The sequence below is a fragment of the Agelaius tricolor genome, unplaced genomic scaffold (genome assembly GCF_023055355.1).
Source record: "Agelaius tricolor isolate 1412-34295 unplaced genomic scaffold, bAgeTri1.0.p SCAF_25, whole genome shotgun sequence".
NCBI classification, from domain to species: domain Eukaryota; kingdom Metazoa; phylum Chordata; class Aves; order Passeriformes; family Icteridae; genus Agelaius; species Agelaius tricolor.
In genome coordinates this window covers 10,072,765-10,099,324 of record NW_027269285.1, presented here as the reverse complement: position 1 = coordinate 10,099,324, position 26,560 = coordinate 10,072,765, and the positions used below count along the sequence as shown (strand labels likewise).

Below are 26,560 nucleotides of genomic sequence, written 5' to 3'. Positions count from 1 at the left end.
GAATTAACACAACTTTAGGTCTAATTCTTACTCCACCCAATCATTCTGCATGATTTGTATTAAGTGGTTTGGGAACAGCCTGTTTCTCAATGGTCTGTAGCACCAAATATCAGGGACAGGAACCAGTCAGGACCACAGGGCAAGGTCACAGCCCAAGGGAGGGGGAATCACTTCATCCAGGCTCCAGCCCAGCCCTTGGAACGATGCCCAGAGCTGCCCCTGCCCAGGAGGCACAACTTCTGCCCTGGGCAGTGCCCAGCCCTGAGCAGGCTGCCCAGGGAGGGGCTGGAGTCTCCCTCAGCGGGGATCCTGCAGAGCCCTGTGCACACAATGCTGTGCCCTGTGCTCTGGGATGGCCCTGCCTGAGCAGGGAGGTGCCACAGGGACCCTCTAGGCTCCCTCCCAGCCTGAGCCACTCTGTGGCATTCCCTAAGGAGGAAGAAGCACACCCAGCACCTTTCCTGCCTCACTTTTGCTCTTCCCACCTCTTTGATGCCAGTTCCAAGTATCTTCAAATAACCAAAACTCATCTGCAAGGTTTTCTTTGTTCTCATATCATTCCTCACATAAAAATCTCATCTCTTCCTGTCCTTGAGACGTCCCCTCAGTACTACATAAGGAAACATAAATCCCTAACTTACATATTTTTTCTAATATTATTCTGTGTGATGGGTGGAGCACAAAACATCACAGTTAAAACTGAGCCCCAAACCTTTCCTGCTGGATCCTGCTGCCCTCAGTGATGACACCAGTCCCTCCTGATGACAAGAGCAACAACTTCCAGCAAACTGAAATCCCACATTATGGTGTTTGGCTACACTTAGCAAAGGGTAAGGCACGATGTGGTTTACACCAGGATAATGGTTATTATTGTTATTGTCTTGTCAATGTAAAGAGGAAATACTGCAATAAAATCCAGCAGAACAGGGGGTTTATGTTCCCTGATATTTAAAGCATTCAGTGTTCCAGCCCACCTCTCTGAAGGCAGCAAATGCTAAAAACACACAAAGGTCAACAAAAATTTAAAATCCAATAATGAAATATAAGCAAGCTTTAAAATTCATTAAATGGCTTTTCACTTCTTTATTCTCCTCCTCTGCTTTGTGTTTGTAAAGTGTGATCAAGCAACTGCTTTGGAAGAATTAGCAGTAATTTGGTGCAAACGTGAGTGCCCTCATGATTCCATTTAAAGTGTAATATAGGCAAAGACCCAGAAAGAGATTCTAATTGTTATTTAAAAATTAACCTTCTCATTTTACCTTTATGCTCTGAGAACAGGCACAACCGTGGCAGGCCATTACCCTGCCCAAAATACTGCATAAGCTAATGAAGATTAAAACTAAGGTTAAGTAAATTGTGACAACCAGCAGGTAAGAAACCTTGCATGGCTCTCTGAGGCTCTGCAGCTCGAGGAAACACCCAGAATAACTCAGCTGGGGCTCTGCTGGTGTCTGTTAATCCACTGCTGATTTCTCCCTTGTAATGGCTTTCTGCTTTCTGTGTCAGCACTTAGACACAAAGGAACAGCAATCTGCATTTCCAGGGCCCACCAACACAGAAAGGCCCTGCTGTTCCATAGAGGAGAAGGAGCAAAGGAACTCCTGTATCCCTTTTGGGGAATGCAGGCAGAGGGATCAAGGATGCCCAGAGGCAGCACATGGCAGAGCCCAGCTCTTCTCAGCCTGAGCCTTCCCCTTCCAGAGCCACGGAGGTGCTGGGGCCACTCACACCTCAAACCATGGGAAGTGACAAAGACAAAGGGCTTTAAATTGACAAAGGGCAGGGTTCCAGGGGATATTGGGAGGGAATTCTTCAGGTTACCCAGAGCAGCTGGGGCTGCCCCTGGATCCCTGGCAGTGCCCAAGGCCAGGCTGGACATTGGGAGCAGCCTGGGACAGTGGGAGGTGTCCCTGCCATGGCAGGGGTGGCACTGGGTGGGCTTTAAGGTCCTTTCCAACCCAGCCCAGTCTGTGATTCTAAGTCATTTCCACTTGCACATAATAAGGGCACTAAAGGGGAGAGGGACCAAGGATTCCCCTTCCCTCCTTCCTTCTGATCATCCCATGCTGACACATCACACTGGTGTTTTTACTGCTCTGGAATTGAATCCCCCTGTGCACCACAGCACTCCAGCTGTGAGGGAAGATGTGCTGACTGACTGTGTGTGACACGGCCCCAGAGCTCCAGAGATCTCTCATTTTCCCTGTCAGCAGGAAGAATGGTGCTCCTGCACAGCAGCTTGGGTCACAGAGCCCAGGGGGATCCCTTTTTTTAACAAATCCATTAAAGCAGAGTTCTCGGATTACTGCCACAGCAGAGAGCCGGTGATGCTGTCAGTGTTTCCTGTTCCAAGGCAGAACAAGTGCTGGGACATGGCAGACAGCCCTTGGCATGGCTCTCTGGGGTATCAGGGATCAGAGGGACTCTCAGGGAGGAATCCCTGGGAGGGCAGGATCACAGAACTGGGATTCATTACACAGCGAGCGCCGAGTATCAGATTTTAAAAAGGGAAACGCAAACTGTGATTTTTATCCAACTCACCGGGAATTTTCTTCCTTTTTCAGGCAACTTTGCATCTCCCCAAGGACCCAAGCAGCAGAGCCCTGAGCTGCACCCAGAGCAGGCTGTGATGGCTCAGCACAGCCCTCTCCTCACAGTTTTACGTCTCATTGCATCATTCCTGCATTATTTTTAGATAACCGTCAGGGGATGTCAGAATGTGGGTCGATAGCTATTAGATTTATAGGCAGAAATAGCAAGGCTTGTAGCTATAAGGTGTAAAGCATTCAACAATTTCTAGAACAAATCTGACCATGGGGACTGGGGGCTGGAAAATACAGTTGCTTGTACTCCCAGAACTGTTTAGGAAAAATAATCTCTGTGCTGCTCTGATACATTTCTGAGTTGAATCACTGCTGTTGACTCACAGGAGGGTCAATACTCCGAGTATTCAGCTTGAACAGCCCTTTGCAGACTTTGATAAGGACATCTTACCAAAAATAAGCCTCTCTTTTAAATGTAATCTATCAGCATGCAGAATGCCCTCAGCTACACCCCATAGCTCAGGCGTGTCTGAGGAGCTGGGAAGTGGCAGCCTGCCAGCAACATCTGGAGCAGATGTTCCATTTTAGGCAAAGATTAGTGGTGTGAATCACAAAATTAGTAAAACCTCCTTGGTTACCTGAGCAGGCTCATTTCCCTTTGCTGTTGTTAACAGGTGGGTTTCTCACAGGCTGCATTTTCCGATCAGCAACACTCGTGCTCTCTGCCAGGAGAGGATAAGGAGGCAGGATGGCCTGGGATGGACCAGAAGATTCCCCAAAATCCAGGCACATGGACAGCACATGCCTGAAGCCAACTTCATCCATTGCTCCTGCCTGGTCAAGAGGGAAGATCTCCAAGACAGCAAGCACAGGACTGCTCCCAGCAATTCCTGCTGCCTTCCCAAAGGGCTTGGGGTATCCAGGATGCTTTGGGAGCCCAGCAGAGAACAAACCCAATTCTCAGGAACCTGCTAAGAATAATTTACAGAGAACACCATGGGCAGAGTCCTGCCCTCTGGAGTGGCAGCTGGAAGCCTCCAGGCACTGAAACATCTCTACATGCCCATGCTTCTTCATAGAAATCCAATTCCAAGTGTCTCTCCCTGGAGACACAATAGGACACTCCTGATCCAGACTGAGGCTCACAAGCAGGACTATTATTCACATAATTACAGTACCTTGCTGGGTGTTTTGTATCCCTGGGGAGATATTTCTCATAGCTGCACAACTAAACAGGCAGTGTAAATCTAACATACCTTTGTGAATTCTACCAGCCAGGGAAGATTGTTTCTCTATTCAGGGAGGCCTGAATTAATATGCAAAACTAAAACACCACTGTTGTCACTGTATTCTGGTCACTGCTGTTGCATCCCATGAATCCTGCGTTGTCTCTGCACGACAAATGTGCTACTGGCTTATTACTCATGCATTGTCAATGTCAGGGAATATTTGGATCATGATGCCAAACAACCATCAAACCCCCAAATTATCTATCAGCTCCTTGTCAGATGGGTTGCAAACTAAATGTCACATTAATGTCTGAGCTTCCAGATGCTTCCAAACGTCTCTCTTAAGCTTCACCTTTTAACTCTATTATTTCTCTAAGAACTACTTCCTTTATTCATTCCTTGATCAGTATCAAACCCAATTCTCAGGAACCTGCTAAGAATAATTTACAGGCAGCAGCTCTCAGGTGCCTTGAGCCTGTGCAGACCTCTCTCCTGCTGTGAGAAAGTTTAGGCTGAGAACTTCTAAAAGCAGGTACTGAATGCATAATTTTCATTATTCCTAATAAAGAATATGGAAACCAAATCTGTTTGGTGTTGTATTTTCTGGGACCCCGTCTCTGGAAGGAAGGAATGATGCATCTGACTCCATGTGCTTAGAAGGTTAATTTATTATTTTATGATCTATATTAGATTAAAGAATACTATACTAAACTGTACTAAAGAATAGAGAAAGGATACTGACAGAAGGCTAAAAGATACTAATGAAAACTCCTGACTCTTTCTCCAGAGTCTGACACAGCTTGGCCCTGATTGGCCAATAAGTAAAAACAATTCCCATGAAACCAATGAAACAATCACCTGTTGGATAAACAATGTCCAAACACATTCCAAAGCAGCAAAACACAGGAGAAGCAAATGAGATAATATTGTTTTCATTTTTCTCTGAGGCTTCCCAGGAGAAACTCCTGGGCAAAGAGATTTTTCAGAAAATATGACGGTGACAGTTTGGTGTATCCTAAATGTTAAACTGGCAATTTTCATCAAGTTGCTATATAATATGTGAAGGCCATCCTATATAATACAGTTATTTTCTACTTCAGAAACATCCTGGCAGTGGGACAGACAGGGAAGCAGCATCCCAGCTGCTGTGTGACATCCATCAGTTAACACAGCATCCCCATCATGCTATCCCTTATCTCCACATCATCATTTCTTATATCAAAGGATTGCACTCACCAAGGCTCTGCTCGTAAAAAGAACTATTTTAGCTCAACAACATCATCAAAGTTTGTGCCCTACTGCCTACAAACAGCTTTTCCCTCCTCTCAGTTATTTACACTTAGTTATTTATCTTAATCAGGGAATTTCTTAGCATTTAAGTTAATATATTACCTACCTGTTAAAAACTCAATATTACCAGTCTGTGGGTGTAAGTGCTATTACATTCGCCTAAATGCTGATAAAACCACTTTTAGTCTGCCTTATTTACATATATAATTTCTATACTCAGTGGTTAGCTAAGTTTGTAATGTGTTTGGAGGATGATAAGTGTTAGAGCAGATAAGCACTATCTTATCCTTATGGGAAGCAAATCCACATATCTCCAAAGTGTTTTAAGTTAATTAAGTGCCACTTTACAAGGATAGCAACACCGTGCTGAGGGCTGTGGTTCAGTGTCGGCCTCCATGTCCATATGCAACCCTCCCAAAGTTAATTTCCTAATTGGATAAGCAGATGAGAGCACAGCCAGAACACAGGAGGCTGCTGGCATGCACTTGGCCATACCTCAGCATGTTCACATTATTCCATGTGCAAAAGCACAGATGCAGGCTGCTTTAAAAAATGAACACAGGCTTATTTCACCCCCAAGGAATGTAAAGTTCCTTTTCAACATTAACATTCGGTAAATGCAGCAGTTTAATCTGTGCATTTCTTTAGCACAGGGGAAGAAGCCCTCTCTGTTCACCCTTTTCTGGCCAGCTTCACTTCAGCACTCCTCCATCACTGCTCTCTTTTACAACAATTTGCAAATAGCTGTAAGTCTCCCTGATCTTATACATCAAGTTGGACAGGGCTTGGAGCACTCTGGGATGGTGGAAGGTGTTCCTGCCCATGGCAGAGAACTGGAACTGGATGGTCTTTAGGGTGCCTTCCAACCCAAACCATTCTGTGATTCTACGACCTGTTGAAAGACCACAAAATAAAATTTAACAGAAGAGCTCTGGATGAGTCGGCCATGCCCTTCTGTTCTCTGTCCTACCAGTATTTAGCTTGAGGTTCAGACTTTGGTACTATTTTTCCACACTGCCAGGTAGATGCCACATCATTCCTGTCACGTTGGCTTCCAGGCAGCCAAGCACTTCCTGGAGTCAGCAGCTGCTGTGAATCCACCCCTATCCACCAGTACCCCAGAGAGGGAGGTTCCAGCCTTCACACTGCTTGGAGGCTTTCATCCAGGAGCCAGACCTCTGCTGGACACAGAGGCTGGGAGTGGCTGCCTGGGAGGTTCCTCAGGTGCCCAGTGGGCAGCACAAGTGACCTGCTCACACCTTTTCCAGATGTGTGGAAAAGGTGTGGTACAGGGTACAGGGGATGGCTGTACCCAGGGTTGACTGAGCTCTCTCCCTCCTGCAATCCCTATTTTCCAATGGCAGCACCATTTTCTGACCCATCCCACTGAGAAGGTCTCACAGTAGCTTTGGACACTGGAAACAAACACAGCTTTCCTCAAGCCATGTCACCCTCCAGCCACTGGGATGTTCAAAGCTTGGAGCACCTTTGCTGTCTCTGGCTCCTACAAATGCCCAATTTCTCAGATTCCCCGTAGTCATCAATGGGTTCCTGCATTAACCCCAGAGGAATGGGGTGAGCTAATGGGGTGACTTTGCCCAGTACTTCCCAGGAAGCAGCACGTGGTTCCTGAAAATTCAGCACGGTTCTATGCTGAGTGCTCCCTTCCGAGTCTCTGCTCCCTTCATCCCCTCACCTGGTCACACAGCATAGAAACCCTCTATTTGTAAACACAAACTGAAAAGTTCATTTGTGCAAATCTCCATAAAGTTGGAAATAAGCTGGATCACAATTTGTACTCATGTAAATGTCAGCACATAAAAAAACAGGCTTGGATCAAAAAAACAAGTTGTAGTTAACACCCAGAGTAAAATATACACATTCCTTTCTGACCTTCATTAGCTTTCTCTGGACATCTGCTGGACAAGACAATTCCATCCATAAAAGAGACTGCAGATATTAAATATCCCCTGAACTCCCAGATCAGTGCCTACACATACAAAGCCCTCCATTCCAAAGGGCACCATCAGACCTCTGTGTGTGGGAGCCATCAATTAGATCAGCAAAGAGCAGCCCCACACAACCTGTGCAATGAGTTCAAGAGCAATAATCAACTTTTAGAAAGAGCAAAACAAATGTACAGATTGGGCCACCTTTGGGACAGCTCTTCTTGCTCAGAGAGGAGTGAGAGGGAGCCTGGTGTTATTTCCAGAACAGCATGGCAGAGAAGAATCATTCAGACAGAAGGATTATATCAAATCCCTCCTTTCCCAGAGCCAAAGCAGTGATGTTTACCTTTTTTTTATGGCCAACCTTTACAGAGATAAATAAATATACACACATAAAACATGAGGGCTGCTGTACCACCGAGAGCTGTTATTTCCAATATGCTTTACACTACATGACTCAAAAACCAAACCCACAGCAATGCTATGATCAGATTGGTGATTGCTCATTTTATCTGTACAGAATGGAGCTTTTGAAGACATTCAGGTTTTTAAAGATGGCTTCAACTCCCACTGAAATCCATCCAAGTCCTATAATGCAGGAGAAATCCATAGCTGGCTGCACACAGAGTGGGTTGTAGCTTCTCTCTTTGGCCAAACACTTCCCAGTGCTCTGTGAGGTGCAGGTTCTAAACTTGCAGCCCTATATATAATATTTTTGTCTTAGGTTGAAATATTTAGCTGGGTGTGTGTGTTCTGTCCCCATGTGTCAGAGCTGGGGCAGTTCTCTGCTGTTCTTGGGGCAGTTTTCTTGATCTCTCCCCCAGCCAATCCTCCCTGCAGGAGATCTCTGCTGTCCATGGCCACTGAGTGTCCCTGCAGGGCTGATCCAATTCCAGCATCCCATGGGGAGATGCTGCATTGCCCAGGGCAGGAGCCAAGCATTCCTACCTGGATCCAATGTGAGCCTGGCACAGCCCAGCAGCCTTTGCCCAGGGCATTGCCAGAGGAGCAGCTTCTGCTGCCCTGCATGGCCAGAGGGAGCCCAGGCCCATCTGCAGCAGCCCTGGAGCTGCAGAGGAAAACTCCCCCCTTGTGCAGGATCCCTGCTCCAGCAGAGCCACAGCTGGCACTGCAGGAGGGCTGAGCCCCCATGGGATGGGGCTGTGCCACCCCCTGACACACGGGGTCAGGTTGTGTTCTGACTCGCAGTGGTTTTTTTTGTTGTTGTTTGTACTATTACATTTCTATTTTTAGTTTTCCTAATAAATAACTGTTATTCCTACTCCCACATGTTTGCCTGAGGGCCGCTTAATTTCAAAATTATAATAATTCAGAGGGAGGGGGTTTACATTTTCCATTTCAAAGGAGGCTCCTGCCTTCCTTAGCAGACACCTGTCTTTTCAAACCAAGACAACTTTATTCCATGATTTTGTAGTTGCTAAACCACAGGTCAGATTTCAAGTGAAACATGACCTTTGAGAACCAAAAGAGAATTCTCATCTCTCAGTGTGTCATTGTGCAGGGAGCTTGGCCCAGGACTGAAGTGGGGTTTGTGAGGCACCAGCACAAAACTGCCCACACAAAAATCAAAGAGAAGTGGTGAGCTCCTATTTGCACACTTCCAGCAGGCAGGAGATTTTAGGTGTTCCTCAAGAGCCCAGGATGAACACTTATCCAGGCACAGAAAATTCCTGGTGGGAAAGCCAATCCATCTGCTCCTCATCCTCAGCCCCAGGGGCTGTCCCAGTGCCCCTGACTGTTCCCTTTCAGTGCTGCTGGGTGGGGATGGCCCCCCCACATCTTGCTGTAAACCCCAGCCCTGCTGAAGCACAGCCCAGAGCCACCCCTCAGAGCAATGAGCTTCTCTCCAAACCACACGTACCAAATATACACTTGACCCAAAGTTACATAAGCACCATGCCAGAGCTATTTTTTAGGCAGACTGATCTGCGCTGCTATAAATCACCCCAGGATGCAGAGGCCAGACAAGATGTCACATTTATGTGCTCAGCTTTCTGCCTGCCCTGAGAAAACGTTTGTGATATGCCAACATATCTATTCCCTCTCTGCCTCCCCTGGTGTGTAGGTGCATGACTGCTGCTCAGCACTGAGCAGGCTCCAGACAGCGCTGCCCGTGCCCACAGCAGCCTGGGGACAGCACTGAGCTGTCCCTGCCCCTGCAGCTCCTCTCACCAGCCCAAGGCACCACAGGGCAGGGCAGAGTGGGGAGCCCCAGGTTAACCCCCAGAGAAGGGCAGTAAGGGATCACCCCAGCTCACCCTGTGTCTGCAGGGATGGCAGACTGCTGCATGATCACTTGTCCTATCCTAGTTCAATGTCCTGGAATAAGGGCTCTTATCTTGAGCTGCAGTTACTGCCCAAAACCTGCCTAAGTCCTCCTGGAAACTTCTGCCCTAGCAGGATCCAGGAGCAGGCAATTTCACAGATTGATTTCAAATAACATTCAACTTCCTACCTTATTCCTCATTATTCTCACGCTTCTCCTTTGTTTATCACTCCCCAGTGCCGCTTCAGCATCTCACAGTGCCAGGCACAGGCAGGACAGGTTTCTCATGCAGGTGTATCCAGGAGGAATGTCAGTAACACTTTCCTCCTCAGCTGAGTGCTCCAGTGCTGTCCCCAAAGCCACTGCCCGAGCCAAGTGCTCCGGGAAAGCCACACTGCATCCCTGCACCTGCCTCTCCTCCTGGGTGCACAGTGACACCAGCCAGAGCTCAGGCTCAGCACCGACACACAGCACACACCAGCTCCTGCTTCAGCACAGCGCAGAATGGGGCACGAGCTCCACATTCCAAACTCGGAGAGGGAATCACACCGACACTGCCAGAAACACCAACTCTGCTCATTCCAACACACAGAAACTTGCAGGGATTAAAGCTACAAAGATTGGAAGCAATAAGCAAGACCCTTGATTGAAATTACACCCCCAGTTGTGAATCTGTGGGGAACAACTTTAAAAAAATCAGCTTCCACAGTGAGTGTTTTAATTAGATATCTCACCTAGATTTCTTACATCTTTACAATGTGTTTCTCTATCCTGCACAGCATCTTTAAAACTCCCTTTCTACATCTCTGAACTACTGAACCTGGTGAGATTTTAATAGAAATCCCTTTTCTGTGCTATAAAGAGAAGCATTACTTGAGATTTTAATTAGCAGTTGTCAGTGCTGAGCCATAGGAAATACTGGATAGTTTGCTTAACTTCTTAGGGAAAGTGTCTTTTGCTTTCTGACCTTCTGCACTCAAATGATGCAACACACTTGAGCCATTTGAAAACTCCTTTTCCGAGCCCAGCTCTGCGGGAGTAAAAGCCATTCCCTCGATCAATACACCCTGCGCTGCTCCAACCCGTGCTCACCCGCCGCACACCCGGCTCGTTTGATGCAGAAATCGTGCTGCTGTCATTTACTGACCGCCGCTATAAATATGAAAGGCAGCATTCTGTTATTACCATTTCCTTCCATCCTGTGCAAGGTACCCCGAGCTTTAGGTACACACGAAACTTAGAAATCAGATGCTAAATCGATTCAGTCTGTTGAGACTCCGTTTGCACAACAACAGAGGGAAGAGCAGGGGTCCGTCATGCAAACTTCAGGCAAGGCGGGCACCTGCTCCGAGCCTCCATTCACCATCACCGACCCTACCCCGAAGGCATTAAAGAGCAGAAGAACTGTTCCTACCATTCAGCTGCCTGTAAACGATGTCTTCTAGGAGCGAGAGCCTCTTCAGCACTGCATCCTGGATGGAGCTGATGCCGTGGGCTGTCAAGTTGGCCACTTCTGCCCTGGGATGGATGTCATGGTAGGAGTCGCCGCTCTTGGTCGTGATGGGTCTGCACTTGGCCAGGAAGAGGACGAAGCCAGCCACGGCGATCAGGTTTAACACCAGCAGGACTTTGACTCTCCTCAAAGAAGCCATCAAACTTCCCGAGGGGCCCCGCCAGCCGCCGCGCTGCCGGCAGGGCTATGGGAGCGGGCCGGCGGCCGCCCGCCGCTGCGCGCACATCGCGGGGAGCGCGCCCCGGCCGCCTGGGCTGGGCTGGCCGCACGACGGCGGCGGCGAGCGGAGCGGGAGGGCTGGCGAGCAGCGGCACCGCTCGCCCAGGCGCGGCGAGCCCGCTCGGGACTATGACCCCGCAGAGGAGGCGCGGCCGGGGCCGCCCGCCCCGCTCCGCCCGCCGCGCTGCCGCCGCCGCCGCCGCAACTTCATGCCCCGCGCAGGGCGGCCGCGCCGGGGCTGCGGAGCGGCCGCGGGGCCGAGGAGCCCTGCGGCAGCGCCGGCATCAGCGCCGGCATCAACGCCCGGCCCCCGCCCGCCTCCCGCCTCCGCCGGCCCGCGGGGGGAGCGGGGCCGCTGCTGCGCGGCGCGGGCCGAGCCGGCGCCCCCTGCGCGGGCGGAGCGGGGCCGGGGGCGGGCGGGGGCGCGGGGCGCCCGCCCCTCACGGCGCCCGGGGAGGGGGCGGCACGGCGGCCGCGGCGGAGCCCCCGCCCCGCGCAGGGCCGGCGGCTGCGGCAGAGCCCCCGCGCAGCGCCCGCGCCTGCGGAGAGCGGCCCGGCCCCGCCACAGCCCGGCATGGCGGCCCGAGCGCGGCGCAGGGCCCGGGGGCTGCGGAGGGGCCGAGCGGGCAGCGCGGCCCGGAATCGGCCCCCGGCCCTGCGGGATGGGGAGCGCCGCGGCCGGGCGGGGATGGGGAGCGCGGAGTGCCGGGGCGCCCTGGCCGTGAGGGGGATGCGGGTGCGGGCTGCCATGGCCGTGAGGGGATGAGGAGCGCTGGGTGTCAGGGCCGTGAAGGGATGAGGAGTTCTGGGAACCGGGGCCGTGAGGGGATGAAGAGCACTGGGTGCCGGCCCTGTGCGGGGTGAGGAGCACTGGATGCCGGGATCTGAGGGGATGAGGAGCGCTCCGTGCCGGTGCTGTGAAGAGATGGAGAGCGCTCGGTGCCGGTGCTCTGAGGAGATGGAGAGCGCTGGGTGCCGGCCTGTGCGGGATAAGGAGCCCTCGGTCCCGGCCCTGTGCGGGATGGGGAGCCCCCGGTGCCGGCCCTGTGCGGGATAAGGAGCTCTCGGTGCCGGCCCTGTGCGGGATAAGGAGCCCTCGGTGCCGGCCCTGTGCGGGATGGGGAGCGCTGGGTGCCGGCCCTGTGCGGGGATGAGCAGCAATGGGTGCCGGCCCTGTGCGGGATAAGGAGCCCTCGGTGCCGGCCCTGTGCGGGATAAGGAGCCCTCGGTGCCGGCCCTGTGCGGGATAAGGAGCTCTCGGTGCCGGCCCTGTGCGGGATAAGGAGCTCTCGGTGCCGGCCCTGTGCGGGATGGGGAGCGCGGGGCTGGAGCGGGCGGAGATGGGGCCGGTCGCGGTAGCGCGCTCGGGCCGCTCGGTGTCACAGAAAGTTTGAGCCCCCGGGGCGGTGCGTGGCCCTCTCCTGGACTCTGTTCCCCACTCTCCCAGATGGAAGCTTTGTCGTCTCCCTCGGAGCGCTGGCTTTCCCTGGCCGGCACGGAATGACAAAGGAAGCATCCTGCTTCCCCTGGCTCCTCCAGTGCCGGAGCGAGGGAATGACTTCAGAGCTGTCACGGCTGTCGCTAGCAAGGATCACCTGCACCTCAAACCCTGACATGAAGTAAAGTGCTAAACATCATAAACTACAGTTCACATCCAACGTTTTAATGCCAGAATGCTGAATCTTCTCATAGGGCACAGCCACTACTGAACAACCCCAGTAACCCTGTTTTCCGAGCTTTATCCATATGCCACAGTTAAGCCTGCTTTTCAGAAAGATGGCACCAACAAGCATTAGAAATTCAAACAACCTTGAGCCGTTGTATCCTACAAGGCAACTTTTCAAAAGGTAAGAATAACCCCTCTCCTCTTCAAGCCATAAGTAAAAAAGAAAAAAAAAAAACCACCAACAAAAAATCAATGCCGTGGAAACAAACCTAAAATTGGCTTGGAGGATTTGGAGTTTTAATTCAGTCCTAGCTGCACGTGAAGTCTTTTATGGCTTGTATGTTCAGACCCAGGATCCTGCTATAAACCTGGAGCAGAGACAGGCACATAACTCATAGTCAGACCTAAAATACTGTGGTCAGTCCATCATCCACACTCAGGTTCATTATAAGAGGGTGAAAATGTGAATGATTTGTGTGGGATAGAGCTAGAAATACCTCAAAAATTGCTGAAAACCAGCTTTTGGCAGGCGCTGAGGGGAAGCTGGTTTGGGGGTTCTATAGGGGTGTTTTGGCACACAGTAAACAGAAGGTTTGTTTCCAAAGCTGACAACTGAGATTTTTCTTCTCTATAAATAAAAACACTTTTTATTAAACAAATAAACAAACACCACCCCAACTTGGCAGAGTAGTTTACCAAAAAGGGAAACCACATGGCTTTAACTGTCAGGAGCAGAAATATTTGTGCAAACAGAAAAATACCTGCTGCTTATTCTGAAGCAGTCTGGGATAAAGAACCATTCCTGTTGTCCTCATTACCACTGCTCCCACTGAAGCCAGGCTGGTGTATTACACAGAAGCAGCAAGATCTATTTTAATTATAAACCAGTTTGGAAAAAGCTGGATTTAAAGGCTTTTGGCACATGGCTGTTACAGATGATCCCAATGGGAAAAAAATAATCTTAGGATCTTAAAAAAGAGAATGAAAGAATTTGAAGCAGCTCCTTGCTGAAGGAGAAGTCGAGCATTTTTGCCACCACTTCCCCTAAGAAAGGAGCAGAATTAAATCCCCAAAAAACAGGAGGGAGGGAGAAAGCCACAAGTCCCCTTAGGGTGACAGATGGCTACAGGGCACCTGGCACACCTGAGCGTGTGGTCCTGGGGAGGACAGCACAACAGGAGAAAATAAAGATGTCCAAAAAATGCAAGGAAAAAAGCTCTGTGTGGGAAATAACATGAGAGCTAAAAAGTCAGAATACACATGTGGCAAGAGCCCCCCTGCCCTGTCTGGGAAGATGGACTTGTAAAAGCTCCCTGGGTTTCTGTTGCTGCTGCTGTTCTTTTATTCTGGGGAGAGGAAAGCAGCAGACTTTGAAGCTGTGCTGACAATGATCCCATCACCTGGGCCTGTCCCCAGCCCAGCTGCAGCTCCTCCAGGACAGCTGGCCCTGCTGCTGACCTCAGGGGCAGCTGGGCAGTGCTTCCCTCTGCAGACCTGCTAAGGGAACCAGCCTGAGGAAAAGCTGATCCCCCTTTCTGCACTGGTTTGCAGCAGCCCATGTTCCACAGGCCCCTTCTGCCGTGCTGCTCTCAGCAGCAGCAACTTTCTCTTCATTTCTTTCACTTGTGGGAAAGAGTTATTTCAGTTTTGTTCAATTGTACTCCAGTCACTTCTGGCCTGAGGAGACCAAGCAAACCCCAGAGTGTTCTGTTCACACCAAGCATCACATTCCCTTCAGTGTGTCCTGAGAACCACCCTCAGCTTATTCTGAATGAGGCTCGGCTCTCTGGGAGTGCCAAGGAGCCAAGTGCCACCTGTGTCACCAGAGCTGCAGAATTATCCACAAACACATCCCTCTGTACCTCCCCTGCAGTGACAAGGGAGAGCAGAATGCTTCAGATAGCAGCAAAACATCAAAGAGTCCACTGAATCAGAGAATCACAGAATCCCCAAGGTTGGGAAAGACCTCCAAGATCATCCTTCACCAAGCCAGCCCCAGCACCCTGTTCAGCACTAACCCCTGTCCCACATGTTTTTGGAACACTCCCAGGGCTGGTGACTCCACCCTGCTGTGGGCAGCCTGTGCTCGGCCCTGACTGCCCTCTCAGTGAGGAAATTTTCCTGATACCTAATTTAACTTCCACTGGCATGACCTGGGGCTCTTTCCTGTCACCCTGCCCTGAAGATGGACACCCTCAGGACCTGGCTGTAGGAGACCAGGAAAAGTCATGCTTTGTGGCATTCCAAGGCCTGAGAGCAGCTTCCCCACCTGTATTTCCTTTGAGCTTTGCACCCCCAGAACACTGAACTAAATTTAAACAGCAAATACAAAATGGTTGCTTGAAAAGGTCTCTCAAGACTCCACTCTCCAAATCAGGGTTCAACCAAGTATCAACCTTGTATCAACTATCAGCCTCCACTGGAGAGTTTGAAGGTTTTTTCCTTCAATTTTTTATCTTTTTTTTTTCGCTTTCATTACATTCCTACCAAGAAAAAAATTGCTTGAAACATTGTTACTAAATAGAGAAGAAGAACTAAAGTATATGTATCAGTATCGGGCAGAGGAGATCAGTTTGCATGTCTAATAGAAAAATTCTATTTTTGCCCATTCCAGTGGAGTTCTGTGAACAGCACACACACACACTTTTCAAGTGCTAGCCAAAATAATTACTTCTCTCCTTCTGTGGGGGGAAAAAAATCCACTAAATCATGAATATTCAATGGATTGGTTAATGACATAGTAATGCTTTAGCTGAAATCTTTGCTCCTTAAAATACAGCCAACACGAGCTGCCAGTTAGAAGAAGAATTAAAAATACAAAAATAACTTGATCTGCAGAAGCTATCACCCCCCAATTGCTTCAGGAGAGTGTGATGGTAGCATGATACCATGACAGATCTGGGGCAGACTGTCTTCACAATCTGGGAGATGTAAAACAGGCAGGAAAAAATAGTTTCTGTTACTCACTGGAGCTTCTGCCAGTGCTAGGGGTTCTCCAGGGCAAAGGTGCCTTCCCCAGCACCAGCTGGGTGCCCACCCAGATGATCCCAGGGTGCATCCACTCACATTTCCAGCCTTGTATCCAGCCTTGCACCACCAGCTCAAAGGAAGGGGGGGTAAAAAAAGTTTGGGTCTATTAGCTAAATTTCTTTGAATTGCTTAAATGAGTCTTTCCATAACCAAATCCCTGTATGGAAACAGTGATCTGAAAAACAAAACAAAACAAAACACCAAAAAAATCCCCACAACACCACAAACAAAAAAACTCCAAACAGCCAAACAAAAACCTGCAGAAAAGGTTCAATTTAAAGCCAATTTTATTTCCTCAAAGCCTGAGAGTTCTGGCTGGAGTGCTGTGAGTGCAACTGGGTTATTTCTTTGCTTTCAGGTGGTGCTTGGGAGTTGCATCTTCCCTTTTTTATCTCAGACTCTCAAGAATTCCTGATTATTCAGCCTCAATGTTGTTGATTTGCCACCAAAACCACCTCTGAGAAAGCCACATGTTCATCAGGTAGATGAATTTAAGCCTCTGTGTTGCCCATGAATTCTTTGGTTTTTCCTACTGGAGTTTTCTCCATGTGGAATCTGCTCCCTGCAAGGGTCACCAACATCACTGTGAGGCCTGGGCTGGTGAAAGGAGTAAAACTTGTATAGAAAGATGTTTTATTATTTTCAGAAGCCAATATTCTGAAGCTGATGGCTCACTCTGCTCTCTCTCAGCCATTTCTGACATATTTCAGGCACATATTTAACAGCAAGGAGTGAACCCCTTATCCCCAGCCTTAACTTTTTTCTCCATTATGGGAACAGCTAATGCACAAAAGTAACTTTCCTCAGTGTTATCTTCAAAGTTGGGAACATATTTAGTTGCACATTACAATAACTCCATTCATATTTCATGAATTTTTAAGTTCAGCCTGTGAGCATGGACAGCTCATCACTGATACATCAGGGAAATGCTGTGAAAAAACAAGCAACTTATTGTGCTTTTAGCATATGAGATTGCTGCATGGTTCCCTCAAGGATATTAAAAAGATCCCTGCTATGGTTATCAATAAATATCTTTCAGGATCAGCATTTATAAAGCCTCTAGAATGGCTTCAGCTCTTGACTTCAGAAATGAAGGAACTTATTCACAAAAAGAAAAATCAGAGCTTAAAGTCAACTACTCTTCAGTTTTGCTGCTTTGAACTTCAATATTCATCTTGATGACCGGAACTTAATTCTTAAATCATTTTATTATTAGAGCTGGTTTGAAAAGCTTCAGCTTATTTCTTGAAAAACAAGGGGGAAAGGGAGAAGAGCAAGAGGAGCAAATTCATTGAAATTTTGATAAATCATTGAAAAATCAGAAAACCCATTTTAAATATTGACTCCTTGTGTCATTAGAAAATAAATTCTCACTTATTTCTTTTTCATTATAGAAGGTACTTACATGGCCCAAGTTATTTCAGCACCTAATCATCACCTGCTAGTCCTTGAGCCAGGGAATGCCCTTTGCTGGTTTGTTACACCAGCAAACAAAAAGAGACCTGAAGACCTTTGAAAAAACCACAGAATCATGGAATTGTTTGGGTTGCAAAGGACCTTAAAGCCCATCCAGAGCCACCCCTGCCATGGCAGGGACACCTCCCACTGTCCCAGGCTGCTCCCAGCCCTGTCCAGCCTGGCCTTGGGCACTGCCAGGGATCCAGGGGCAGCCCCAGCTGCTCTGGGCACCCTGTGCCAGGGCCTGCCCACCCTCCCAGGGAACAATTCCTAATTCCCAATATCCCATCCATCCCTGGCAGTGGGAGCCATTCCCTGGGGTTTAAATTCCCAAGGAAACCAAGAGATGACACAAAGGACCTGGCCAGCACCGAAGCCTTTAGGAGCCTTCAGGACAAGAGGTGAATTTGTCACCAGACCCAGGCTGCCACCCTCAGCTGCTGCCCATGCACCAGCACTGCAGTATGGCCATGCCTGGGGGGAGCAGGGAAATGCTGAAAGATGCCAAAGTCAAACTGCACATCCCTGTTCCTATGAACATCCTGACTGCCTTTCCATGACTGTCACAAGTGCAGGTGTGACACTGCAGCCAAGACAAAGCCCAGAACCCAATATCCAGACAAAGCCCACAGGTCAGTTGGCCTGGATGGAGGAGCCTCTCAGGGCTCAGCTGCCTCCCCAGGTCCTGCTCTTGCTTCCTGTAGCAATCTGGCCTCTCCCACCTCAGAGGAGAGCCCAGAAATGGAGCATCCCCTCTTGGCTGCTGCTTGAGCCCTGCTCTGACTTTCTGGATGCTACAGCTCCTGCTCAAGGGGGACAACTTGTCCCCTGACTTAGACCAAGTACTCAGCTTAGGGTCAAGGCTCAAAGCCTTTTCTGAACCCTCCATGGCTCTGCCCATGCTCCTGCTCCCCCCAGCAGGACCATGCTGGGCAGGATGAGAGGCCAAAGTCACAGAGATTTCACTGAAGGTACAAATCCAAGGCTTGGCCATGGTGCAGCCATAGATGCCAATGGAAAACTGACCCTCATCTTTTATTCCTTATCCGTGAGAGCCCTCCCTGTGTCAGTCTCAAAATACAGACAGTGTTGTATTAAAGAAAGCAAATTTAAAAAATAACCTGTGACTTTTACAAGCCACTGTGCACAAATCCCTGCCTGTTTATGTCTTTTCATGTAATTTTTTTTTGTAGTACTGAGATGTCTTTTGCACTGTGCTTAAACTGTGTCCCAGGCATGCTAGGGCAGTGTTTATCCTGCTGTGGTTCTGAATTGTGGGCTGACCATCTGCAAATAATACACTGCTTTAACCCAAAAAATTTAAACTTCCCAATAAAGAGGAACCACAGATGGCAACAACTGCTTGACAAATGCCAGTGTGAACTGCATCACACTGATTAAACATCCCTGATTGACATCAATAAATTCTTGCTAGAGAATTTAGAAGATGCTTCTCATAAAAATTTCAAGAGTTCTGCATCCCAGCAAAAAAAATAATTCAAAGCAGTTCTTAATGTTTAGAAAATCAAGTAGGTCAAGGAACAGACATATATGTGTTTACACTCTGAGTTAAACAACTGAACTTCCCTCTCAGGCAGCCTTTTGTTTTATTTTGGGAATCTCTATATGAACTCTCTTCCCAGTTCCCAAAACACACCAAGTGTCTGTCCCAGTAAAACCTCACAGGTGCTGTGTATCCTTGTGGAGTTTAACGAAAGGTACAGTGGGAAAAACAAAACCAAATTGGATTTTATCTCAGATTTGCTCTTGATTCATTGGGTGTCTCCAGGCAGAATGCCCAGAGCTGAGTTTTTAGGGAAGTCATAGAGTCATAGCATGGCTTGGGTTGGAGAGAACCTTAAAGCCCATCCAGTGCCACCCCTGCCATGGCAGGGACACCTCCCACTGTCCCAGGCTGCTCCCAATGTCCAGCCTGGCCTTGGGCACTGCCAGGGATGCAGGGGCAGCCCCAGCTGCTCTGGGCACCCTGTGCCAGGGCCCTGTAAATCCTCTCTGCCCACCTTCCCTGTCAGCTCTCTCAGCCTTTCCTCAGAGAAGAGCTTCAATTTTCCATCCTTCTGATCATTTGTCCATCTTCTCATGGGTCAAATATGCAGACACTCAACTGAAGGCTGCAATTCCAGAGTGGCTGAACATCCTGAACTCCTCAGCTCAGCACTGGTACAGAAACAGTACCAGCCACAGGTGAGAGGCTGGTTTGGGAGGTGGGCTCCACAGAACTGCCAATCCCACTGGGGAAGCCTCCAGAATAAACTATTTTGAGGTAGAAATTTCCTTTTTACTACAAATATTCTCATCTGGGGAGTTATTCACAGAGAACCCCGTCTCCTCCTTTGTTTAATGTTTAGGTGGAGCTGCAGTAGGAGATGAGGGACAAAACAAAGCAGAGTTTTGGCTGGGAGGACAAACCAGGGGAGGCTGAGCCTGCTCTGCTCCCACCACCAGGCACTGGATGGCGGAGCTGCAAAGGAAAGCAGATCCCAAGGCTCAGTCCAACCTGTGACTCCCTCCATCAGATGAAAACTGGTGCCCTGAATAGGCTGTGGTTTCTCCCCCAGTACATAAACAGGCTTCAAGCACCACTCAGTGACCAGGCCCAGCCCACCCTGTCCCAGTGACAGACGACTCCAGCCACTGCCAGGTACAAACATCTCCAGCCCCATCCAACAGCTGAGCCTTGATACCTCACAAGTACAAATTGGCTGGTTTTGTATAGCCTGAGCAGTTACTCAGCTACCCTGAAGGGATTGTTCTTAGCTTTGAAGATTGCTGCTTTCATTTCAGAAGAATGGCCAGAAAGATTTTCCATTTTCTTTCCAACAATAGCATTTGTTTTGGGGGAAGGATGTGACATCTTTCAGGAGGCAGGGAGAGAAAATGATGTGCTAGACCCTGCCTCTGAAATACTTCTCCTGGAAGGATATACATTTGCATCTAGGGCTGAAGGTCTCATAGAGTAGCTTTTAAAAGGAAAAAGCTGTGCTAAGCCCATCCAATTCTCCCTCCTCTGGTCTATCTCATCACAGCACTTGGGTGTTTCCCTTTTTCCCCATGCTAAAGAGGAATAAAGTATTCTGGAGAGATTCATCCCAGTTGTACCCACAGTTTGCAATGGTGCACAAAGCAGGGGTGTCCTGAGCCTGCCCTCCCCCAGCACTGCTCTGCCTTTGCCTTGCCCTGAAGAAACCACCTAGGAGCAATGGAAGCACTCCCAAAGTCCTGCTTTTGCACTGCCTCACATCCCAGAACACAGAAGAGAATCCCAGGATGGTTTGGCTTGCAAGGGACCTCAAAGCCCATCCAGTGCCACCCCTGCCATGGCAGGGACACCTCCCACTGTCCCAGGCTGCTCCCAGCCCTGTCCAGCCTGGCCTTGGGCACTGCCAGGGATGCAGGGGCAGCCCCAGCTGCTCTGGGCACCCTGTGCCAGGGCCTGCCCACCCTCACAGGGAACAATTCCTTCCCAATATCCAACCTAAACCATTCTCTGTCACTTTGATCCCATTCCCCCTTGTCCTGTCCCTCCATGCCTCTGTCTGAAGTCTCTCTCCATCTTTCCTGTAAGTTCCCTTCAGGTCCTGCAAGGCCACACTGAGGTGAGCCCAAAGCTCCTCCAGTCCAGGTGAGCATTCCCAGCTGTGCCAGCCTTTCCTCCCAGCAGAGCTGCTCCATCCCTCTGCCCATCCTGGAGCCTCCTCTGGGCTCCTCCAGCAGCTCCAGCTCCTGCCTGTGCTGGGCCAGGGCTGGGGCAGCTCTGCAGGTGGGGTCTCACCTGGGCACAGGGGCAGAATCCCCCTCCTGCTGCCCACTCTGGTTTTGATTTCATCACAGGAAAAACTCAGGACTGACTGACATCACTCCAATGGAGGCCATTCTTCAGCGCTGCTGCTCCCAAGGACGTGCTCAAGGTCTGGCAGTGACTTGGGCTCCCCCACTCTGGCTGTTCATTGTCTCAAGGCAAATACTCCTCCAGTAAAGCAGCTCTGCAGCATGCAGAAACTTTGGCTGGCTGGCTGCTCAGTCTGTCTGAGCAAAGTGATTCCTCCTGCAGTCATTCCTGCAGTCATTCCTGCAGTCATCCCTCCTCGCTCCCCAGCACTTCAAAGGCCAATGGAACATCAGAGGGACACACTGCAGTGCTTTGTTTTCCTCTCTCCTTAACTGTTTTTTTAGCATTTTAAAACACAAAGTGCTTATGAAAGGTTGTAAAATTCCTCATAAAGTTGACTGTGTCACAGGATTATGGAATACCTCTTGGAACAATGGATAAAAGCTAATCTTGGATCTGTCACCAGAAAACACTAATATATTTCAAAAAGCTATTAGCCCTTAAACCAAAAGTAACACAGAATTTGATTTTGGGCAACAGGCTATAAACCACTGAAATGGTTTGGCAGCTCTGCATTGAAAGCAGGTGGAAAAAGCTGTAAGAGCCCTGGCATTTATTTTATTCAGCTATTTAAGGCATATTTTACATAGATTCCAAAACATGTGCATGAAAACTAACTAAGTAAGAATACTTGAGAACAACAGTGGATCAGTTGATTTACCACACATTTTCAGGAAGCAGAACAACATTTGCTATGTTATGCAAGAAGGAAGTGAAAGGCTGTAAATATTACAGATAAAAAATAATAAACTATCAATAGCCTTTACAATTTTTACAGCATCATTTCTTTAAGGAGCTCTAGAGCCATCAGCTCTGACCATAACGTTCAGATGAGCAATATCCATTTGGTGGATGGATACACTAAAGCTCAGCCATTAATCCTAAATGTCCTGGTCAGTTCTAAACCAGGAGAACTGACTCCTTTGAGACAGGAGATGGCCAGGATGACCAAGGATGGTGGGACAGGGAGGAAATATTTGGGGAATGCAGTGGGGAAATAGAGTTTGAGATTGCCACATGGAAAGCCAAAGCCTAAATGTGTTTAACACCTTGTTTCTTACCCTGGTCTTTATAATACCTGGTTTTGTCTTTTGTCTTGTCAGTGATTCACAGAACCCCAGGCTGGGCCAGGCTGGGAGGGGCCCAGAGGGTCCCTGGTGGCACCTCCCTGCTCAGGCAGGGCCATGCCAGAGCACAGGGCACAGCATTGTGTGCACAGGGCTCTGCAGGATCCCCGCTGAGGGAGACTCCAGCCCCTCCCTGGGCAGCCTGCTCAGGGCTGGGCACTGCCCAGGGCAGAAGTTGTGCCTCCTGGGCAGGGGCAGCTCTGGGCTCAGGGCCTGCCCGTGGCTCTGGTGCCACTGCTGGGCCTGGAGCCGAGCCCGGGCCCTGCTCTGCCCCTCCCTGCACACAGGGACACCCAGGGCTGAGGGCCCCTCTCAGCTGGGGCTCCTCTCCAGGCTGAGCAGCCCCAGCTCCCTCAGCCTTTCCTGGGCACAGAGATGCTCCAGGCCCTCCTCATCCTCACAGCCTGAGCTGGCCCCGCTCCAGGAGCTCCTGTCCCTGCTGTGCTGAGGATCCAGAGCTGGACACAGCACCCAGAGCTGCCCCCAGGGCTGAGAAGGCCACAAATGAGTGGGATGCTGCTCATGAAACAAAAAAGAGGATGAAGGTGAATTTTCTGGGAAAAATAAAAAGATATGACAAGATCAGGCAGATAGAAAAAGGCTTCAGATGAAGAGTGCAGGAGTTACCTTCTCACAGAGCAGAGATACTTTTGTCAAGTACTGTGAGAGAGGTGATCTTTAAGCTCTTCAAAGCCTCAAAGAAAGGGAAAACATGAGCAGCACTAAGGTGAGGAGTTTCAGGCATGTGGCTGAGTGCTGGAGCTGGAAATGGTTGAAGAATCCCAGCAGCACAGCCAGGACTGTGCACCAGCAGTGAGGCCATTCCAGTGTGTGTCTATCTGGGGCCTGGACTGTGGATTTGCATTTTATGCAGAAAGACTAATTCTCAGCAGAAATGTATTTTTGGTATTTCTCTGGGAAAAAACCTACAGGATAAAAGACTTAATTTTTTTCCTTTAAAAGATACACTCATCTCAGAGCCTCTTAAGGAAGGGAGGTATCAGAATAATTAACCAGAGCATTGTTGCTCTTGTGTTCCTGCTTTGGCAAATGCTGAGGCACACAATAAATTATCAACACAGTGGTGCCTCTGATCAGCACACATTTAGCTCTGGGAGAAGGGAATGGAGCTGGGAAGGGTCTGGAGCCCCAGGAGCAGCTGAGGGAGCTGGGCAGGGGCTCAGCCTGGAGCAAAGGAGGCTCAGGGGGGCCCTTGTGGCTCTGCACAGCTCCTGCCAGGAGGTGACAGCCAGGGGGGTCGGGCTCTGCTCCCAGGGAACAGGGACAGGAGCAGAGGGAACGGCCCCAGGCTGGGCCAGGGGAGCCTCAGGGGGGACATCAGCAGGAATTTCCCCATGGAAAGGGGGCTCAGGCACTGCCAGGGGCTGCCCAGGGAGGTTTGGGGTGCCCATCCCTGGAGGTGCCCAAGGAAGGGCTGGAGGTGGCACTCAGAGCTCTGGGCTGGGTCACTCACAGGTTGGACTTGCTGATCCTGGAGTTTTTTCTCCATCCTTAATGATTCTGGAATTCTGATTCACACGAGGCTTTGGTGTTTTCTTTCTGTCAATTAGACAGACATATCTATGAGAAAGCAGTGAATTCTACAATTTTGTCAAACCCAGGCTGCAGTAATAAGGAAATTATGCCTCCAGGATCCTTTCATTCACCAGACTGAAAGCAGCACAGAGCTGACTCATTCCATGGGGCTGCCACCAGCAGTCTAAAAATTTCCTACAGGAAGTTCTTGACATACAGAGGAGACAGTTCTGGGGGGGGGAAGGAAAAAAAAAAGGTTATGACCCACAGAGGTGATAGGAAATGAAGAGGCACAAAACCCCCTGATGTGAGAGGCTGAACACATCCCACCAGCAGCTTTCCAAACTGCTTTGCTCTCCCTGGGAAACGTTCCCCCATTTCCAGAAATCACCCTGAACAGTCACAGGGTCTGGTGATGCTGTTCACAACCCTCCAGGGCAAATCCCAGCAGCTCCAGCTCCAGCACAGCTCACAGAGGGTGTCTGTTTTACCTGCTCAGTGCCCTGGTGCTCAGACACAGGACAGCACCAAGGATTCTTTGTCATAATTCATAATTCTGACCATCTCCACCTCTGACACTGCATCCTCTGGAGAGGGGAAGGGTGGGTGAAGGCAGGAGAAGGCTCCTGGAGAGCGAGGTGAACATGGCACAGCTCTGAGCACTCACACTCACCTGACTGGGGGAAGAAGTCTCCTTTCCAACTGAACATTTGGCATTTTGCACAGGGAAATTCCACAGATGGATTCTTTTCTTCCTGTACCTAAACTGCATGAAGTAAAAACTGAGTAGGTCACTTTGAAATGATATATATGCCTATACATTAAATTAAAAAGCCAAAGAGAAAAGCCCTGAGCTCAGTTTAGCCACTAAGCTGCCTGTGGTGGTTCATTGTGGATGGAGGAGGAATCAGGGCTGGGCTCACAAGGAGCCCCTCACTGGGCTCAGGACTGCACCCAGCACAGAGATCTCAGTGCCCAGGACTGGCAGCACTCAGGGGCCACACAGAAACCATTCTGACTGGAACAGTCTGCAGTCTGACTGGAGCACCTCTTGAGATAATTGGCATTAAGGAATTCAAGCTGAAGTTTCCCAGTTACAGCTACCAGCTGAAATCACAATATTCTGAGAGAAAAAGGACCCCCAAGGATCACCCAGTCCAGGCCTGGCCCTGCCCAGACACCCCAACAATCCCAGCCTGGGCATCCCTGGAGCTCCTGGAGCTCTGGCAGCCTTGGGGCTGTGCCCATTCCCTGGGCAGCCTGGGCAGTGCCCTGGACAGCCCTGGGGAAGTCAGTGATGCTGCTCATTTAGAGAAAATGTGCCCCACCAGGAAATGCTGGAAGAACTGAGATCTCAAAACTTGGGTTTTGGAATAGAGCTTTGGACCAGGGTTGGGGCAAGTTACTCAGATGGAGCAATTCAGTGAATAAAACATCATTAACTGGATTTAATTCTCACATTCATGTCTTAACATTTTCTTTCTTTAGTGTGGAGAATCTCAGTAGTGCACTGGGAACCTGGAGGCACATTAGAGCCTGTTACCCATCCTTGTGCAAATGGCCAGGGCAGCACCTACCTCTGACTCAAACCCATTTAAGCCCCATATTTTTAATTTCACTACAGTGGCTCCCTGAGCTGGATCACAGCAGTGACCAGTACAAACCTGTGAGCTGCCTTGCTGTTTATTCAGTTTCATCTTGGCTTAGGAGACCATTTATGATAAACAACTACAAGGCCTCAACATTAATTTGGACTAAAAGTCTACCAGGGAACAAAATAAATTTTGACAGATACAAGCAATGACCCAAAAAGGGTTAATTGTAATTACTTTAATGTTTAATAAATGGTTATTCAAATCCTACAATAATAACCTGATAGTCCTCCTTATAAAAATGACAATTCTCTACCTCATAATAACTAATTATATTTAAGCTATTCATGGCCATAATTTATCAATTATCCAGCTACTAGATTTCAAATTAAAACATACTCCTAATGCAAAACAGCTTTCTGGAAAAATTCTGAGTGAGCAATCAAATGGCCACTCATGGGAAGCACAGAGTCTCTGTACATGGAATGGGGGTCTCAGGGGCATCTGCCAATCACTGCAGAATGGGTGAAATATTTCTGTATATTTGATTCTGCTGCCACTGCCTGAATCTCTCCTTTTTGATGCAGGGATGCTGGAAAGGATCTATTTTTCAGCTCTGCCTTGGGTGGGATAATGAAGGGTCTTTGAGCAGCATTAGCAGGAGGAAGGTTTACTGGCAAAGCTTCCAGCTTCTCTTGTAGGTGTAGCTTTAATCACTGGGGACTGTGCTCAGGCTGTTGATGTGGTATTTCTGAAGAAAAAGAGCTTTTGCTGCTCCTTTAAAGAGCTGCCAGGGCTTGCAAGATGATTATATCATATATATATTTATGTGTGTATATATAAGTATTCTGCTTAGAAAGAACATCTAGGTCATGTTTTCCATACTGATCTCCCTTCAATCTGCATCATCAAGGGCACTTTCAGAGAAGCAAGAGCCTTCTGAGGGATCTCTGCGGCTGCTGCTGATTCCCCAGGCTGAAGTTTAACCCTCACTTGTGTTTTGGGTTTGACTGGGGGATGGAGAGGCTGCAGGGATGGGGCTGGGAGAGGCTGCAGGTGTCTGATGGAGCCAATTCCAGCTGCCTCCAGGACAGACCCAGACAAGGCCCAGCCCAGCAGGGACTGTGGTAGCACCTCTGGGGAACTGAGGTAAGAATGGAGGGAAAAAAACCCCAAACTGCCCCACTGCAGCTGGAGAAGGGAGGAGTGAG

The 26,560-nt window shown here is 49.3% G+C and overlaps 1 protein-coding gene and 1 long non-coding RNA gene across 3 annotated transcripts in view; both read right to left on the bottom strand.

Annotated features, from left to right (window-relative positions):
* The window catches only part of GALNT17 (polypeptide N-acetylgalactosaminyltransferase 17), a 257,661-nt gene extending 246,326 nt beyond the window's left edge, over window positions 1–11,335 (bottom strand). The window contains exon 1 of one of the 2 annotated variants that reach the window (XM_071448253.1): window positions 10,713–11,335. In XM_071448253.1, coding sequence (XP_071304354.1) covers window positions 10,713–10,950 — 238 coding nt within the window. In that variant the 5' untranslated portion in view covers window positions 10,951–11,335. The remainder of the gene's footprint in view (window positions 1–10,712) is intronic. The other variant, XM_071448252.1, reaches the window with a different exon arrangement.
* Window positions 11,336–15,669: 4,334 nt separating this feature from the next.
* The window catches only part of LOC139600218 (uncharacterized), a 65,436-nt gene continuing 54,545 nt past the window's right edge, over window positions 15,670–26,560 (bottom strand). Inside the window, exons 5-6 of the long non-coding RNA XR_011682446.1 lie at window positions 24,431–24,523; window positions 15,670–23,781 (exon numbers count right to left, since the gene is read on the bottom strand). This is a non-coding gene — a long non-coding RNA (uncharacterized lncRNA). The remainder of the gene's footprint in view (window positions 23,782–24,430; window positions 24,524–26,560) is intronic.